This window comes from Babylonia areolata, chromosome 17 (genome assembly GCF_041734735.1).
Source record: "Babylonia areolata isolate BAREFJ2019XMU chromosome 17, ASM4173473v1, whole genome shotgun sequence".
NCBI classification, from domain to species: domain Eukaryota; kingdom Metazoa; phylum Mollusca; class Gastropoda; order Neogastropoda; family Buccinidae; genus Babylonia; species Babylonia areolata.
The window spans coordinates 6,327,819-6,347,818 of record NC_134892.1 but is presented as its reverse complement, the minus strand read 5'-3'; the positions used below and the strand labels follow the sequence as shown (position 1 = coordinate 6,347,818).

Sequence of the window (20,000 nt, the reverse complement as noted above, 5' to 3'; positions counted from 1 at the left end):
CTTCTTCTTCTTCTTCTTCTTTTTTGCCCATCATCTGCACCATTTCAGTGGTATTACTCCCACGCCGCGCATTTAGATTCCCCCATACACGTCCACACCCGGGTTCGTCCGTCACATTTCAATCGTCGGCAGTCTGCAGGGAACCATCGATGTTAGGTCGCCAGGAGGCCACACACCAGAGGAGACCCCGCACTGCTGCTGAGTCACTTCGGTGGTGTTCAGTGGTGCCTGTTCTGATTCAACGTACTCAGGACACCACCTACTAAGCCCCCTACTAACGACAATAATGGCTTAGTCGCGGAGCCAGACTGAGTGAGCGTCCCTCCCAGAGAGAACATTTCTTTGTTAATTTGACCAAATGAATCTGATAGGGGTGCAAAGAAACCAGTTCACCGGTCATAACCTCTCTCTCTCTCTCTCTCTCTCTCTCTCTCTCTCTCTCTCTCTCTCTCTCTCTCTCTCTCTCTCTTTCAAACGAGAAGAGATGTATTTGATAGGGGTACAGAAGAAAAACCCTCACCGGCCAGACATCGTTAAATCTTGACTGCTAGTGAATCATCTCCTACACACACACACACACACACACACACACACACACACGCACACACGCACGCACGCACGCACGCACGCACGCACACACACACACACACACACACACACACAGAAGACTGACAAGACAGAAAGCAGGAAGTAGATTCATTGTCTCCCTTGCCTTGTCAGTTTTGGCGATGACCTCTGCCACCTGTCTCTTCCTGCCGTCACGACGTCACAGGTCATGCGTGACGTGAGCAGTCACCCCGTTGTCCGTCAGTGACGTGTTTGTGACATGACGTCAGAAGGGCCGTCATTTTGGGGAGACGGGGATGGGGGTGGTTTGGAGAGGGGGCGTTGTGGGTTTTTATTGTTTGTTTGTTTTTAATGTGTTTGGCCATGCAGTAAAAAAAAAAAAAAAAGTGAAATGTGAAGGGGATGCTTAGGTATAGAATGTAGAATCGGTTTTTCTTTTTATCTCTTTTATTATCTTTTTTTTTCCAAAGTAATACATATACAGACACGGATAATCTATTCAAGAAGACCATCACGGCCTCTTACAGAATATAAACGTTGCCGGACATAGACATATCAGAACACTGACATAGTAGGACATAGATATAGAAGAATATAGACAAAACGGGACATATACTTAACAGAAGATATTCATAACAGATTATAGACATAGAAGAGCATAGACATAGCAGAATATAGACATGGCAGAACATAGAGATAACATAATATAGACATTACAAAATATAGTCAGAACAGATTTAGACACAGCGGGACATAGACATAGCAGAACATAGATATAGTAGTAGATAGACATAACAGGACATACACATTGCAGAACATAGACATGGCTGGACATAGACATAGTGGAACATAGACACAGCGGGACATAGACATAGCAGAACAAAGACACAGCAGGACATAGTCATAGCAAAACACAGACATTGCGGAACATAGACATAGCACAACATAAACATGGCGGGACACAAACAAACAGAACATAGCGGGACGTACACATAGCAAACCATAGAAATGGCGGGACATAGACATAGCAGAACACAGACACAGTGGGACATAGACATAGCAGAACCTAGACAGAGCAAAACACAGACATTGCGGAACATAGACATAGCAGAACATAGACATGGCGGGGCATAGACATAGCAGAACATAGACATAGCAAAACACAGACATAGCAGAACAAAGACATAGCAGAACATAATCATAGCAAAACACAGACATTGCGGAACATAGACATAGCAGAACATTGACATGGCGGGACATAGACAAAGCAGAACATAGACATAGCAGAACATAGACATAGCAAAACAGACATAGCAGAACATAATCATAACAGACATAGCGGAACATAGACATAGCAGAACATAGACACAACAGGACGTAGACATACCAGAACACAGACATAGCATTCTCGACAGTGCAACATAATCATGTTTAAACACCTCGACAGTGCAACATAATCATGTTTAAACATCTCGACAGTGCAACATAATCATGTTTAAACACTTCGACAGTGCAACTTAATCATGTTTAAACACCTTCATAACGCAACATACATATGCTAAAACACCTGCACACCGCAACACAGACATGCTTAAACACCTGCACAGCGCAATATAGACATGTTCAAACCAACACCTGCACAGCGAAATATAGACACCGAAGAACATTGACCCGACCTTAATCCGAAACAATCAATCAAACGTCAGGAGAGTGTTATATTACACGATGAAACGGAACTGTATTCTGGTCTTGAAACAAAATTGCAGACGACACTGCGCGCATGACGGAAGTGAACTTATGCAAATTAATGGTGACGGATCACAGTGAAGAAAACGATGAGTTATGAATGATACGTCTTCGTTGGATACGTTACTGACGCGCCCAACGACCCCAGAGAACTTGACTACCTTGGATAGATGATATGAATTATTGCGGGCCGCCGTTTGAAGGGCGACGCACGAAGATGACTAAGGACATTTCTTGACGCGAATAAGAGGGACAGAATTAGTCTTTCTGTATCTGTCTGTCTGTATGTCAGTCTGTATTTTAGTCTCAGTCTCAGTCTCTCTCTCTGTCTCTCTCTCTCTCCCTCTATCTATCTATCTGTCTGTCTATCTATCTTTCTTTCTCTCCCTCCCTCTCTCTCTCCCTGTCCCTCTCTCTGTCGCTCTGTCTCTCCCTCTCTCTGTCGCTCTCTCTCTCTGTCCCCCTCTCTCTCTCCCTCGCTCCCTCTCTCTCTCCCTCGCTCCCTCTCTCTGTCCCTCTCCCCCTCTCTCTCTCCCTCCCTCCCTCTCTCTCTGTCCCTCTCTCTGTCGCTCTGTCTCCCTCTCTCTGTCCCTCTCTCTCTCCCTCCATCTTTCTCTCTCCCTCCCTCTCTCTGTCCCTCCCTCTCTCTGTCACTCTCTCTCTCTGCCTCCCTCCCTCTCTCTCCCTCCCTCCCTCTCTCTCACTATCCCTCTCTCTGTCCCCCCTCTCTCTATGTTTCCTTCCCTCCCTCTCTCTCTTTCTCTCCCCCCCTCTCTCTCTCGCATACACACACCCACAAAGGAATGGAGAGACACAGGCAGATAGATGTACAAAAAGAATATAAACAGAGTAAGAAAGGTAAAAACGTTATGATCAAGCCCGTCTGCCATGCGAACAATAACTTAAAAGTCAGTGAAGCCATTATCATCAGCATCATCATCGTTATCAGTAGTAGTAGTAGTAGTAGTAGCAGTAGTAGTAGTAGTGTTGATGTGCTGATGTCATTATCATTCCTTCAGCAGCCTGCATAGACTTACTTACATCGCCACCAACATTGTCGTTGTCATCATCATCGCCGAATACCATCCTGGTTACGTCAGTCATTATTCACCTTATCATTAGGATACTACAAGCAGCAAGGCGCAGCGAGTTTAAACCATCATCATCCTCATCATCGTCACCATCGTCGTCGTCATCATTATCGTCAGCAGCAGCGGAAGCTGATCAGTTATGTTCTCAATCACATCCACATATTCACAATCACTCCCTTGACTCATATTCATGAATATGAAATATTCATTACTAAGTGCTTCCCTTGTTGATTGTGCGTTTTAATTCAGTTACGAGTGCGCGCGCGTGCTCGCGTGTGTGTATATGTCAGTCTGTGTCTGTCTGTCTCCTCTCTCTCTCTCTCTCTCTCTCTCTCTCTCTATATATATATATATATATATATATATATATATATATATGTGTGTGTGTGTGTGTGTGTGTGTGTGTGTGTGTGTGTGTGTGTAATTATGCGAAAAATCCCACGTGCACAAAATGGTGTTCGGGAGTGAACTAACTTTCGGAATGACCTGTGTGTGTGTCTGCCAAACAACCAAACGCGCGCCTCCATCGCAAGCTCCTATAGAAAAGGAACCCATCGAGATCGAGGCCCCCGCCACCACCCCGAAACCCACCCCGGCACCCCACGCCTCCTACCACGGGTACCACGGGCATGGGGCGCACGCCCCCGCCCCAGGGCACCACCACCCGCCTCCCCCTCATCCCGCTCGCCAATGGCCAGCGCCACATCCGCCCCACGGGCAATCGTGGAGCGCCGCTAGAGGTGAGTGGAGTGTAGTGAAAGTGTGTGTGGGTGTTCGGGTGGGGGTTGAATGGTGGTGGTGGTAGTGAGGATGGGAGCGTGTGTGTGTGTGTGTGTGTGTGTGTGTGTGTGTGTGTGTGTCTGTACGTGTTGCGAGGGGCTGTCGGTGAGGGTAAGAGAGTTGGTGGGTGTGGACGTAAGAATGGCTCCCTGTCCCCCTCTCTCTCTCTTATTGTCTGTCTCTGTCTGTCTCTGTCTCTGTCTGTCTGTCTTTGTCTCTGTCTCTGCCTGCCTGTCTGTATCTGTCCCCCTCCCCCCCCCCCTCTCTCTCTCTCTCTCTGTCTAGTATGTGGGAGCATAGGTGTACGTGTATGTGTGTGTGTGTGTGTGTGATATCATTGCGTGTTTCTGGTCAGAAATGCCAGTGTGTATGATTGTTTTTGTGTTATTTTTTTTTGTTTTGTTGGTTTTTTGGTGTGGGTTTTTTTGTTTGTTTTTTTTTTTGGGGGGGGGTGAGGGGGGGTTTTGCTCTATTGTTTTTGTTGTGTTTTTTTGTTTGTGTTTTTGTTTTTGCCCTTCTTTTCTTTTTTTCCCTCCCGTTTAGGCATCCCAGTTTGTATTTCCGTTCGTGTGTGATATGCATAATTATGATATACTTCGCATGAATTTATTTGCTGGTTTCATGCTTTGGTTTGGTGTTTAGTCAATCGTTGTTTATGTTGTGTTGGTAGATGAAAATGACTCGTATGTTTTTGTTGTTGTTGTTTGTATGGTTTGGATTTGCTTTTTTTTTCTCTCCTTGCCTTGAATGCTCAATTCTGTCAATGCAGGTTGTTTCACAAAGATCATCACAAAATCCTTTCACGAGAATCGCATGTTATATGTTCAAACTGAAAAGTACTAATCTTTTCAGATTACAAGGATACAAAGGGAGGAAGAATTGCTTTGCTTTCTTAGTTTTGCGTCTTTAGATTTTGCCAATGCGTATGTTTTGCTTTGTGATATCAGTGTGCTATGATTTCACTTCGTTTGTCAGTGTGTCTGAATGTTTGCTTCAGTTTGTCCTTCTTTTGGTGTCTAAAACGCCTGTTTATTTGTGTGTGGGTGTGTTTGGTTTGTTCGGGTATTTACTTATCTGCCAAACTGTCTGTGTTGGTCTCCTGTCAATGTCTTTTATCAGTTATGCATAAACACTTGGAACGAAAGTTTTTTTTCTAAAGGTGATGTATTTCGTTTTGTTGTGTGTATAGCTTTTATGGTTTTCTACACGTTGTTGGTTGTTTTGCATTGTACTGTACTGTAAAGTATCGTTTTGTATCGTATTGTATTGCATTTCATTGTATAATATAGCATTGAATTGTATTGTATGACTTTTTGACAGAATACATTTATCTAATTGAAACACGGGCTGTACACGAGTGGGCTTCTACGTATACGACCGTTTTTAACCCCGCCATGATTACATACAGTAATCCCCCCCCCTTCCCCTCCTCCCACTCGATTTTTTTCCTTCCCTCGTCTAATATCACTTACAGTAAAAAGACGTTAAACTAAAGAACGAACACGGGCTGCTCTAGCCAGGCAGTGCATTGTTAACTTTTTTTTTCTGATCGCAAATTGCATTGACTTTACTTAAACAGTGGGGAGAGGGAGGGGAGGGAGGGGGTGGGGGGGGGGGTCTTCATGATTTAACCAGGGACAACTCTTTTCTGGCCGTGGGTGGTTGTTCTGGGTTTGTTTGTTTTTTTACGTGCGTTAAAGTGCATGCTTCACAAAGGACCTAGGTTCATGGTCTCATCCGATTATCAAGCACCGACCACCACTTAAGGTCTAGTGGAGGGGGAGGGGGGTTAGAATTACCACTGGGCCACTTGTATATATTATACCCCCGAAAGCGGAGTGTGGCTGCCTTCATGGCGGGGTTAAGAACGGTCGTACACGTAGAAACCCACTCGTGTACATACCAGTGAACGAGGGAGTTGCAGCCCACAAACGAAGAAGGAGAAGAAGTATATATCATGTGTGTGTGTGTGTGTGTGTGTGTGTGTGTGTGTGTGTGTGTGTGTGTGTAAGTGGTTGGTCTTATGCCAATTGTCACTCTGTTTGTTTGGCTGGTTGTGTCATTCACCTCGTAACAGTTGTTTATCACGTGCCATATGCCTGACTGAATTGATCGAGCAGTATCAGTTTCATGTTTGGTCGTTCCTGAGAATGGTCACCGTGTGTGTGTGTGTGTGTGTGTGTGTGTGTGTGTGTGTGTGTTGTGTCCTCATCTTGTTTCATCAATCATATATTGAAAAGACCGTGTTCTTGTTTGAATACATGTGTTATATTGAATGATTATTTTTGTGTCGTTTTATTTCTAAACATTCAGTTGTTATTTGATTTTTTTTTTCGTGTATATGGCATTGTTGTTTTCCTTTCTTAGTGTTTGTCTGTCTGTCATGCAGGAAGTCCCGAAAGCTGGTTGAAAAAAAATAGTGTTTTATGTGCCTGTATCGTGAATGCATTTGTATCGGTGTTGAATATGTGGAGGTGGGGGGGGGGGGAACATCAGCCACGTCAAACGTTTGTGAACTGGCAGCAAAGTGTTAATGTTTGATTTTGGCAGCTATATGTTCATGTTTGTTTGGTTTTGGGCAGCAATGTTCGTCAGTTAAAAATTTGAATGAATTGTCTCTCCCTCCTTCTGTGTGTGTGTGTGTGTGTGTGTGTGTGTGTGTGTGTGTGTGTGTGTGTGTGTGTGTGTCTAAATGTCTAAATGTGTGTGTGTGTGTGTGTGTGTGTGTGTGTGTGTGTGTGTCTGTCTGTCTGTCTGTATGTATGTATGTATGTCTCTGTCTCTGTCTGTCTGTCTGCCTGCCTTTGCCTGTCTGTCTGTGTCATACACAAACATACATTTTTTTAAAATAATATATACTTTGGCAGCCATGGTGAAAGTATAGTTTCTTTCTCTCTCTTTATTTTTCTTTATTTTTATAAAGTTACAAAACGTCATCTGTATGCATAACATTTTGTTTCCCCGCTTACTATTAGTGGCTTGATAGTCTATTTGATTGAGATATCCACCCACTCAGCCTGACTCTAAGCAGTTTGTTTGTCGTGTTGTTTTTGTTGTTGTTGTTGTTGTAGTTGTTGTCGTTCTTCTTCTTGTTGGGCGGATGTGTAAAGGAGGAGTTTAAGGTACTGGTACATTCATGTGATTTCTGGTTCTGGAGAGTGTGTTTGCACAAAATGAAATACACACGAGTGCGTGTGTATATATTATGCTTGCTTGCTATTCTCTCTGTCTGTCTGTCTCTGTCTGTCTGTCTGTCTCTCTCTCCCTCTGTCTCTGTGTCTCACTGTCTATGTCTCTGTCTCTCTCTGTCTCTGTCCCTCTGTCTCTCTCTCTCTCTGTCTCTCTGTCTCTCTCTCTCTCTCTTTCTCTCTCTCTTCTATATTTCTTCTTATTTTCTCTCGGTTTCTTTGTCTTTTCCTTCCTTCAATCCTTTTATTTTTGTTCCTTCTTTCCTTCCTTCCTCCCTTTCCTCTGTCTGTCTGTATGTCTTTCTTTTTCTCTCTGTCTCTGTCCGTCTCTTTCTCTGTCTCTGTCTCTCTCTTTTTCTATCTCTCTCTGTCCCTGTCTCTATGGTTGTCGCTCTGTCTCTCTCTGTCTGTCTGTCTATCTCTCTTTCTCTCTGTTTCTCTCTCTCCCTCTATCTTTCATTATCTCTCTCTCTCTCCATCTCTCTCCCCCTCTCTCTCTTTCTCCCTCCCCCTCTCTCTCCCCCCCTCTCTCTCACTCTCCTCCTTCCATCTCTCTCTTGATCTCTTGCCCTCTCTCTTCTTCTCTCCCTCTCTCTCTTCTCCCCCTATATGCCTCTCTCTCCCTCTCTCTCTCTTCCTCTCTCCCTTTCTCTCCCCCTCTCTCTCACTCTCCTCCTTCCATCTCTCTTTTGATCTGTTGCTCTCTCTCTCTTCCTCTCTCCCTCACTCTCTCTCTTCTCCCCCTATATGCCTCTCTCTCCCTCCCTCTCTCCCTCTCTCTCTCCCTCTCTCTCTCTCTCTCTCTCTCTCTCTCTCTCTCTCCCTCTCTCTCCCTCTTTGTCTCTGTCTTTTGTCGGTCTGTCTCGAACGTCTGTAATCCATCTCTGTCACACCACGACACGACACGCACACTGGTAAGTAGAGGGTAGTCAGCAGCTCATTAATTAGTGCCAAGCTTCAGTCCAGTGTGAGAGGAATCACGCATCGCTGATATTATGTTGTTTAAAATTTTGGTTGGTTCTTTTTGTTGTTGTTGTTGTTGCTGCTGTTTTTTGTTTGTTTGTTTTGTTTTTTGGGTCTTTTTTAAACAATCTTTTCTTGGCATTATTATTTCTTTTTCAGTTTGTCTTGTGTGTGTGTGTGTGTGTGTGTGTGTGTGTGTGTGTGTGTGTGTGTGTGTGTGTGTGTGTGTGTGTGTGTGTCGTTGGGGGTTGGGGTGTTGGGGTGGGTGGGTGGTGGGAATGGATTGAGGGGGTCGGTGGTAGGGGGGATTCGTGTATCTGTGTGTTGTGTGTGTGTGGAGGGGGGGGGGCGCAGGGGGGGTGTTGTGGAGGGTGTAGTGTGTGATGTGTGTGCGTGTGTGTGTGTGTGTGTGTGTGTGCGTGTGTGTGTGTGTGTGTGTGTGTGTGTGTGTGTGTGTGTGTGTGTGTGTGTGTGTTGTGTCAAACACAATCACAGCACAGAAAGAAGCAAACACACTCGTGCATGCTCAAACATGTGTGTGCGTGCATTCTTTTTTCTTTCTTTCTTTTTTTTTAAATAATTATATAAAGAGTATCTATGTGATCATGCTTGGAAAAAAAATCCTCACCCGGGAGGTTGTTTGGGAATGCAACTCTGCCTCAGACGCAATCGGTATCAGTCTCAGAAACACCCCCAAAACAGGTACACAGTCTCGCCGACCTCCAACGAGAACACCAACCACAAATCAGAACGGGAGACCCCTAACCCGAACCGGTACGCCCTCAAGCTCCAACATGGGATACCAGCATCGTCGACCACAAACCAAACCTGCAGTCGTGCCCGCCCAGAGAACCTTCAACTACCAGCAGAGAAAACCTGCTTTCCCTATCACCAACAGTAGGCGCCCGACCAACTTTCCCCAACAGCAGACCAACTCCAGAACCGGGATCAGAACGTACCCGACCCAAACCAGAACCGCAACCAGACCGTACCAGGCCCAAACCAGAACCGGAACCGTAAGGTACCCGACCCAAACCAGAACCGGTACCGGAAGGTACCCGACCGAAATCAGAACCGGCACCGGAAGGTACCCGGCCCAAACGGGGCGCGGTGGCTCCCCCGCCTTGGAAGCCATGGCCCAGAGCATCATGGAGTCGATTCTGGGCAAGCAGGCGGCCCGTGCTTTGGCGAATCAAAACAACGCGGTTCCTTCCTCTTTCGCTTCGTCCTCTTCCTCCTCCTCCTCCTCCTCCTCTTCTTATGGTTATCCCAGACCTTACGCCGCGGCTGCTGCCGCCACCACCATCACCCCCGCCCCCACCACCCCCATGGGGGAGGTGGAGCTGGAGGTGGAAGTGCCCACCACCACCACCCCCGCCCCCACCACTCCCAACCCGGCATGGCTCAGAAGACAGCCCGGGCTGTGGAACCGAGGATGGCCGAGTGGAGGTAGCCTTTTTTTTTTTTTTTTTTTTTTTGCACACGACACTTTACCGGAACCGGAACTCCCTCCCTCCTTCCATCCCTTCACCCTCTTTGTGTACAGGAAACACGCATATGCGCATGCGTGGTGGTGGCGTGGCGTGGCTTGGCGTGACAGCCACACTACTGTTTTTTGTTGTTTTTTTCTTTCTTTTTCTTTTTTTTCTTTTTCTTCGCTTGTGTTTCCGACAATTTTTTTTTCTTTTCTGATTGTGTAGAGCCGGTAGATGCTTTGTATATAATAGTACTGGGAGGGCTTTCAGATCTGCCACAATATATGTTTTATTCTTTTTATCTGTTATCTTGACTTGGGGTCCTTCCTTTCATTATGTCCAAAAAGAAACCCCCAAAAAAAACCGTGTAGGGGTTGCCAGTATTTCGTCAGTGTAATCTGAGTGTACATTGTAAATATTCACCTATTTTATTCATGTATTGTAGTATCACGTGCTTTCCGTTCATGATGCCTCCCCGATTTCAGCCTCTGTTATTTTTCCCATCTTCTTCTTTTGACTTTCTTTATTAAGGAAGAGTTAAACTAAAATAGTGTGTGTGTGTGTGTGTGTGTGTGTGTGTGTGTGTGTGTGTGTGTGTGTGTGTGTGAAAGAGCTTCAGTTTTTGTTATGTGGCTATCATTGCAATGTTTTTAAAGTTGTGCTAATGTATTTACTTCTTTTTTGTTGTTGTTGTTTGTTTTTTTGGGGGTTTTTATTGTTGTTTTTGTTGTTCGTCTTCTCCTTTGATTTTCTTTTTATTTTCTCTATTTTCTTTTCTTTTTTAGTGTCATTTTATTTTAGTATTTGAAACAGTTATTGTTTTTCTAGATTCATTTGTTTCTTCTTTTCTTTCGATCACTGTCCCCACCCCCTCCTCCAGTATATCTACTCTCTGTCTCTCTCTGTGTCTCTCTCTGTCTCTCTGTCTCTGTCCTGTCTCTCTCCCCGTTGAGCCTTCTTATGCTGTGATATAAACGTTATTCCTGTCATCTGTCTTCCGTCTATCGATAGTTTTATGCCTTCAACCACACACGACAGTAGGCTTTAGGTTACAAGATTATCTCAAACTGACGCTGGCCGAATCAGCTTCTTGTACCTTTTAAACTGGTTTAAAGATAATCATAAAAGGCTTAAATCAGTATATGTATGATTTGTAGACTGACCAAAGTAAAATCATAAAGGACATGCGAATAAATATAATGACGGAGGGATGGTGGTGGAGGATTAGGAGAATGGGGTGGGGGGGTAATACTGAACACTGAGCACAGGGAGAATTCGTCTTCTTTTGTTGTTGTTGCTGTTGTTACTGTTGTTCTTATTGGGGTTATTTATGTGAATTTTAGTTGTTATTTTGTTGTTGTTGTTTTTGTAGTTGGGGGCTTTTTTGTTGTTGCTTTTTTGTTTGTTTTTGCTGTTGTTGTTGTTTTTTGGTGTGTGTTTTGTGTGTGTGTGTGTGTGTGTGTGTGTGTGTGTGTGTGTGTTTGTAGTTTGGTGGTTTCAGGGAACGAATGGGTTTCTATGTAAATAGAATAGTCGTAAGTTTGTAAGTCTTTGTCAACTATCCCTTCCACTAGCGTAACTGGAACCACGGATTCTTGCTATCCAACACAGAAGAGTCATCATTTACCTTAGAAGAAAATTAATAAATACATGATAAATGAATGAATGAATGAATGGAAAAAAAAAAGATAAATAAATAAAAGAATAGATAAATGTTATATATATATATATATATATATATATATATATATATATATATATATATATATATATACATACATACATATATATAGTAAATGGACTTAAATGAATAAAAGAATTGACTTCCTAGTTTGGTATGGCTAAAACGTCTCTGAGATACAGCTGGCTCCCTGGTTAGAGGTGTCTAAAATATCTCTGAAACGGAATTTACTTCCCAGTTTGAGATGGCTAAAATGTCTCTGAGACGGAGTCAACTCCTTGGCTTGATGAGATGGTCAAAATATCTCTGAGATGTAGTTAACTCTCTGATTAGAGATGGCTAAAACGCCTCTGTGATGGAGATGATTCACTGGTTTGAGATGTCTAAAATTATTCCGACACTGAATCAGCTGATAACTGGTGAGCATTACTCTGCAAGAGATGAGGTTGATTTCTCTCTCTCTCTCTCTCTCTCTCTCTCTCTCTCTCTCTCTGTGCGTGTGTGTGTGTGTGTGTGTGTGTGTGTGTGGCACAGTCAGGGAACGTTCTGTCTATATTAGCCTATATTTGTATCTGATCAAAGTTTCCCTGTTTTCCTTTCGTTCTCGTTGTTTGCTGTCTTTTCTTTTACTTGTTAGTTCACTTAAAATACTTTCACGTTTTGTCTTGTGTAGTATAATTATTAAGCTGTGCTGCGTTTGTCAAATAACGATCTTTTCTTTATTTTTTTAATAATCTTTTTTTTTTTTCAATTTCCCCCCTGTTTCGCATAAACATTTGTTTGACGATCTCCATGCGCAAAAGGTGTTTGGCATGGAGTATGAAATCTCTTTGTTTGGGTGTAGGTGTTTGTTTTTTGTTGTTGTTTTGTTGTTGTTTTTTTTTAATCAATTTTTGCCTAGGTACCAACTCGTACTCTGTCGAAGTAAAACAGTCATGTTTCTATTGCGATGCGCCTTCGCTTTCTTCTTCTTTTTATTCATTTTTTAGTGCACGCTGTTGTAATACATTGCGCAATTTTTTGTTCTTGTAGGTGCACACATACAAACTCTATTACTACTGTTAGGATGGTATGTAGCGCTGTTGTGGTTTGCTTGGATGTTTATTCTGCTGTTTATCGAAGCGTGTACTCGTTATGTATCTAAGCTCTTAAAAATGAAATTAGAATTAAAGAAAAAGACCGCACAGCTTTCGCGTATATAGACACGGAGTTCACACAGCGGCTGTGTATATATATATATAGAGAGAGAGAGAGATCCACTGATGCGCGCGCAGCAGCGTGCGTAATGTTTATTTTGGTACGTCTCGCGTCGTCAAGCAGCCAGCTGCAGCGCAGGGCAACGCTTATGGCTCATCCCCAACACCCCTCACTTCCCGTACCCCACCTCCACCCCCACCCCATTTCCCACACGCACATCCACCCGTCAGATTCTGCACCTCGGGATTTTGTTTCCAGCTCAAGGTCAGGGTCAAAGTGCCACCGGAAGCGCCCAGAAACCCGGTGCCGCTTCTCCCAGGGCTAGCAGTATGGTCCGCTCCCCACCTTCCTCCTCCTCCTCCTCCTCCTCCTCCTCCCCCGCCTCCAGATCTCCAGGTTTGAGTCCTGCCGTGGTGGCCAGACTCCGTCAGCTGAACCCGACTCAGAAAGCTCAGCTGCTCAAAGCCGTCATCGCCCGAAGACAGGCAGTTACCGCTGCACAGGCAGCGCGCGCCGCTCGGACTCCGACTGTGGCCCAGCCGGTCAGGAAGATAGACGCGGCCACCTTGGACCGAATTCGTCGCCTTCCCCCGGCTCAGAAACAGGTGCTGTTGAGGGCTGTCGTGAGTAGAGCCATGCAGCAGAAACAGCAGCAGCAGCAACAACAACAACAGCTGCAAAAACAACAGCAACTGCGACAACAACAACTCGCACAGCAACAGCAGCAACAACAACAGCTACAAAGACAACAGCAACTACGACAACAACAACAAAAACAACAACAGCAGCAACTCGCTCAGAAGAATTTACAACAGCAGCAATTAGCGCAGCAGAGACAACAACAACAGCTGCGTTTACAGCAGCAGGAGCAACAACGACTTCAACAGCAAAGACAGCAGCAGCAACAACAACAACAAGAAGTTCAAAGGCAATATCAACAATGGCAAAGGCAACAGCAGCTAAAACAGCAGCAGCAACAACAACAACAACAAGAAGTTCAAAGGCAATATCAGCAATGGCAAAGGCAACAGCAGCTAAAACAGCAACAGCAACAACAGGCTCCCAAGACCAACCCAAGCCAGCAACCCCGACCCTCGTCCCTTCCCAAGCCCTCGCCATCGCAGAGCCACCAGAACCAGCAGCAACAACAGCAGGCAGCGACCTACCACGACTGGCCGCTGCCGGGCTCTGCTCAGCAGCCCCAACAACAGTCCGCCACGTCATCCCACTCCTGGCCCACCCCCCTTCAGCCACCGGCAGCAAATCAGCAGCATCAACATCAGCAAAGTCAGCAGCCACAGGGCTGGCCCTCGCTAAACTTTCCACAGCCACAGAATCCGGCGCCCACCTGGCCCGTTCAGCCTCAGCCTCAGCCCCAGCCCGCAGCTCCCAAGCCCCAACCCAAGCCCGCGCCCAGGGAGCCGCAGGTCCGCCACCCGTGGCCGCTGCCCCAACAGCTTCAGCAGCCCCCGTCCATCAACGGCTGGCCTCAGGATATCAACCCTTTCAGGAAAACCACCAACACCACCACAGTTCCACCACCCCGAACGCAGAACCAATGGCCTCAGCAACAGAGCCAGTGGCCTCAACAACAGAACCAGTGGCCTCAGCAGCAGAGCCAACAAGCAGGCCAGTGGGATTACATGCTCGGGATGACCACTCCCGCTGGGTGGTCCTACCACAATATTCAGGACTATGGGTACGGGTACGGGTATGAGGGACCCACCCCGACTCCTTTTCCAACCGGCGATGCGGTGACTCCGTCGGGTGAGGAAAAAGAGTCCGCATGTTCTAAGATTTTTTTTTTTTTTTTTTTTTTTTGTTCTCAACTTTGTTGGGGGTTTGGTGGTATTTGGTGGTGTTGTTGTTGGTGACGTGTGTGTATAATTGTCTCCCGGCATCTTTTTGACTTGACTCTTGAGATCTCATGTCCTGCTGGCTTTGAGGGGAGTTTATCTTTCCGATCGTGTGTATAAAGTACACCTCCCTTTTTCTCTCTCCCCCCCCCCCTCCCTCCCTCCCTCCTGTGCCCAACTGACAGCATTCCAACCCCGGGGTACGTGGTTTTTAACCTTCCTTTTTATGCCCGTGATTTCCCACTGTCCCCCCTTTTCACTGGGTTTGTAAAACCACCCCAACCATGCCCACTACAACCTCTACCCCATCAACAACTGCTTACACACACCTACTTGTCTATGCTGCAGCCTGTGTGGACTGGGTTCTGGTACTTTGTGTGACACCTGTGCCTGGCTGACAATACCTGTGTGGTTATGGGAAGTGTAGGGGCCAGGGGATCCACTGACCTTGTTCTAGCTTCTTCCTTTGCATGAAAGATTCCCCTTTTCGATTTTGTTGGGTTCTGGTGTTCGTTGGAGTCCGTGCGTTCTCTTCCTCCTGTTTAGTATCTGTCGCCCTTTTCTTTCCAACATTTTAGAAAACAATAGGAACAACCCTCGGCTTATATCACAGATTGACATAAGTTTACATCTGGGCCAACAGCAAAGTGAGAGCTGTATTATCAATGGTTTCTCCAGTCAATGGGAAACCATTTACAGCTTAGTCTTTTGTGAAGGACTATGACTCTCAAACTAGGAGGCAAAATTGCACTGGCTCTTAGTGCTGCAGCCTTGTGGGCTAGTTGGCCTTTGGGAACCATCCCAACGCCAACTGTCCTAAAACCTTGGCCGAGAGAGTGGGGATGTACATGGGCAAGACACTCTCCACTATAATCAAATTCTAGCCCAAATAGTCGGAACAGCAGTTGCCTCCTCTGCTGTTCTGATGGTCATAGTCGGACACGACTGACTATCATATATATATATAGAAAGAGAATGATTTGTGTTATATATATATATATATATATATATATATATATATATATATATATATAACACAAATCATTCTCTTTCTTCCGGTGTTTGGTACGTCATCGTCGTTGAAATGTAACTTTTTTCTGTCCCTAAATCACGAACGTTTTGGTGACTTGTTGAACATGACCAACAACTCCAGCGATTCTTTTCCAAAGGTGTCTGCCTTGCTATACACAGTGACAGCTGTCTTGTCTGCTACGTTTTATTTGTCACTGTTATTCTAGTTGTTGTTGCGTGTGCAATGTCTGGCTAAAGGCTAAAAGCCAGTCGCTCTTTAAGGCGCCATGACTACGATCTAGATAAGTTAACGGAAGATTCGATACTTTGTTGTCACTGATGTCGAACTGGTCGCTCAAAGAAGCTTGCTGGTAATGTTTGCTTGCGAGAAAATACAAGTTTAGCTTTTGAATTTTTAGAAGCTGCTGTTTTGGTTTAGAAAGATAGATAGATAGATAGATAAAAGACAGCTTTGCTCTTGGCCGTTGTTCTTTCAATGCGACGCTGCGCTCATCAATGGCGTTTTGTCATTAAAAATTATCGCTGGGTTGGAATGTTGTGTGTGGTGGGGGGGGGGGGGGGGTTAAGGAATCTGGGGAGGGGGTAGGGGTTAATGTAGTTGAGAGTCTCTTCTCTCAATGTGTGATCTGCGTCGTGACTGAAGGATGGCCTGTGGTGGGAAAAAAAACATAATTGAAGCCATCACACGCACGTGAGTTCCAGTTCATCCTGGTGTAAGCAAGCTCCTGACCCTGTTTTAAGTGTATTGATGAATAGCTGACAGGCGGTGCGAAAGGGGGAGAGAGAGAGGGGTGGGGGGTTGTGCTGAGAAGGTGTGTGTGTGTGTGTGTGTGTGTGTGTGTGTGTGTGTGTGATATTATTGCATGCTTTCCACTGCCGCGTGCATCAGGTAATGCTGCTGCGACTGTAACTTGTTCATACTGTACTACTGCGTTCATTGCTGCGTTGCGAATAAGCTATTTTATATATATATATATATCTATCTGTCTGTCTGTCTGACTATCTATCTGTCTATCTATCTATTTATCTATCTATCTGTCTATCTATCTATCCGTCTGTCTGTCTGTCTGCCTGCCTGCCTGCCTGTCTATCTATCTACATGTCTGTCTATCTATCTACATGTCTATCTATCTATCTGTCTGTCTGTCTGTCTATCAATCTATATGCATATTTTACAATTTTATCCTTTTATTGTGTCGGCCGTAAGGTCAGCAATGACACCAGTCCCCACCAGTTCGTATGCGCACTAACTTTCATACTTGCAATCTTACTTAGACCTTTCACCAATCCATCCACGCCGTCTCCCCCTTGGGTATAGGGTGTCGACAAGACACACACCATAGCCCCCTGTCCAGTGCCTTTGCCTCTATCTGGCTCTAGGTAAAGGCAAGTTTCCTCCAGAAAAGCCAGAAGAAGAGAAAAACGTGTACAACACTGACAAAATGTCGCCAAGGAAGCCAGCACTGATGGGTGCACTTGGTACATCATGCTGCCGATATCATGCTGCGCAAGTAGAAACTATGCTGCTGCTTGGATTTTGTGTGTGTGTGTGTGTGTGTGTGTGTGTGTGTGTGATCAGGAAGCAACGTTATGTTATGTTATCCGCTTGGGCGACGTGTTCTTGTTCTTATCTTTCTTTCTTTCCTCCTCCTCCTCCTCCTCCTCCTCCTCCTCCTCCTCCTCTTCTTCTTCTTCTTCTTCTTCTTCTTCTTCTTCCCATTACACAACCAACATCAGCTTGCTGATGAATGCTATATTGTGCTGATAATTGTTAAAAAAAAAAAAAAAAGAAAGAAAAGAAGAAGATAGTTACAATTAGATAATGACTGCTGCCATTGTTTTTGTGTTGTGTTGTGTGTTTAGCGTGAAACTATGCTGATAGTTGTAAAACTGTTGTCGTTGTGGTTATCTCTTTTTATACGTTATTGTGCGTTGGTTATTGTTTACAGTGCTGCCATTGTTTTATGTCATGTTATCCGTTTTGGCGTAAAACTATGCTGATAGTTGTTGGATTGCTGCCATTGTAGTTATCTGTTGTTGTTGCTGTTTTTGACATAATAGTGTGCTAGTTTTTGTGTGTGTTTTTTTCACAGTGCTGCTATTGTTTTGTGCTATGTTTTCCATTTTGGCGTTTTACTGTGCTGATAGTTGTTGAATTGCTGCCATTGTAGTTATCTGTTGTTGTTGTTGTTTTTGACATAATAGTGTGCTAGTTTTTGTGTGTGTTTTTTCACAGTGCTGCTATTGTTTTGTGCTATGTTTTTCGTTTTGGCTTTATAATGTGCTGATAGTTGTTGAATTGCTGCAATTGTAGTTATCTGATTTTTTTATGCTGTAGTGCGTTAGTTATTGTTCACAGTGCTACCATTGTTTTGTGTCATGTTATCTGTTTTGGCGTTACACTGTGCTGACAGTTGTTAAAGTGCTGCCCTTGTAGTTATCTGATTTTTTTTTATGTTATAGTACGTTAGTTATTGTTCACAGTGCTGCCATTGCTTTGTGTCAAGTTATCTGTTTTGGCGTTACACTGTGCTGATGAATTGCTGCCCTTGTAGTTATCTGTTGTTGTTGCTGTTTTTGACATAATAGTGTGCTAGTTTTTGTGTGTGTGTTGTTGTTTTTTCACAGTGCTACCATTGTTTTGTGTTATGTTTTCCATTTTGGCGTTTTACTGTGCTGATAGTTGTTGAATTGCTGCCATTGTAGTTATCTGTTGTTGTTGCTGTTTTTGACATAATAGTGTGCTAGTTTTTGTGTGTTTTTTTCACAGTGCTGCTATTGTTTTGTGCTATGTTTTTCGTTTCGGCGTTGTAATGTGCTGATAGTTGTTAAAGTGCTGCCCTTGTAGTTATCTGATTTTTTTTTATGTTATAGTACGTTAGTTATTGTTCACAGTGCTGCCATTGCTTTGTGTCATGTTATCCGTTTTGGCGTTACACTGTGCTGATGAATTGCTGCCATTGTAGATATCTGTTGTTGTAGCTGTTGCGGCGTTGAATTGCTGCCATTGTAGATATCTGTTGTTGTTGCTGTTGCGGTGTTGAATTGCTGCCATTGTAGATATCTGTTGTTGTTGCTGTTTTTGACATAATAGTGTGCTAGTTTTTGTGTGTTTGTTGTTGTTTTTTTCACAGTGCTACCATTGTTTTGTGTTATGGTTTCCATTTTGGCGTTTTACTGTGCTGATAGTTGTTGAACTGCTGCCATTGTAATTATCTGTTGTTGTTTTTGACATAATAGTGTGTTAGTTTTTGTGTGTTTTTTTTCACAGTGCTGCTGTTGTTTTGTGCTATGTTTTCGTTTCGGCGTTGTAATGTGCTGACAGTTGTTGAATTGCTGTCATTGTAGTTATCTGTTGTTGTTTTTGATATAATAGTGTGCTAGTTTTTATGTGTGTGTGTTTTTTTTACAGTGCTGCTATTGTTTTGTGCTATGTTTTTCGTTTCGGCGTTGTAATGTGCTGACAGTTGTTAAATTACTGCCCTTGTAGTTATCTGATTTTTTTTTATGTTATAGTACGTTAGTTATTGTTCACAGTGCTACCATTGCTTTGTGTCAAGTTATCTGTTTTGGCGTTACACTGTGCTGATAGTTGTTAAAGTGCTGCCCTTGTAGTTATCTGATTTTTTTTATGTTATAGTACGTTAGTTATTGTTCACAGTGCTGCCATTGCTTTGTGTCATGTTATCCGTTTTGGCGTTACACTGTGCTGATGAATTGCTGCCATCGTAGTTATCTGTTGTTGTTGCTGTTGCGGCGTTGAATTGCTGCCATTGTAGTTATCTGTTGTTGTTGCTGTTTTTGACATAATAGTGTGCTAGTTTTTGTGTGTGTGTTGTTGTTTTTTTCACAGTGCTACCATTGTTTTGTGTTATGTTTTCCATTTTGGCGTTTTACTGTGCTGATAGTTGTTGAATTGCTGCAATTGTAGTTATCTGTTTTTGACATAATAGTGTGCTAGTTTTTGTGTGTGTCTTTTTTCCACAGTGCTGCTATTGTTTTGTGCTATGTTTTTCGTTTTGGCTTTATAATGTGCTGATAGTTGCTAAAGTGCTGCCATCGAAGTGTGCAGTGTTGTTAGATTTTGATGTTAAAGTGTGTTGGCTATTGTTCATAGTGCTACCATTGTTCGTGTGCTGTGTTATATGTTTTGATGTTGTGATTATTGTGGTCATAGATGTTGAAAAGGCTGCCATCGTAAATGTGTTGTTCGTCTGTTTCGGGTGTATTGTGCTGATCATTGTGCATAGTGCTGTCATTGTTGGGTGCTGTGTGGTCATGTTATGCTTTTTGTTTTGCGTGATCTTGTGCTGATGGTCTTTAAATTCCTACCGTTGTAATGTGTCCTTTGTCATCCGTTTTGATGCTATGTTGTGATGATTACTACTGTTTACAATGCTGCCGTCATTATAAGCTATGTGCTA

The 20,000-nt window shown here is 44.0% G+C and overlaps 1 protein-coding gene across 3 annotated transcripts in view; it reads left to right on the top strand.

Moving 5' to 3' along the window:
• The window catches only part of LOC143291613 (uncharacterized), a 66,226-nt gene that overhangs the window by 8,881 nt on the left and 37,345 nt on the right, over positions 1-20,000 (top strand). For 2 of the 3 annotated variants that reach the window (XM_076601566.1, XM_076601565.1), the window contains exon 3: positions 3,938-4,144. In XM_076601566.1, the coding sequence (XP_076457681.1) occupies positions 3,938-4,144 (207 nt within the window). The remainder of the gene's footprint in view (positions 1-3,937; positions 4,145-20,000) is intronic. The other variant, XM_076601567.1, reaches the window with a different exon arrangement.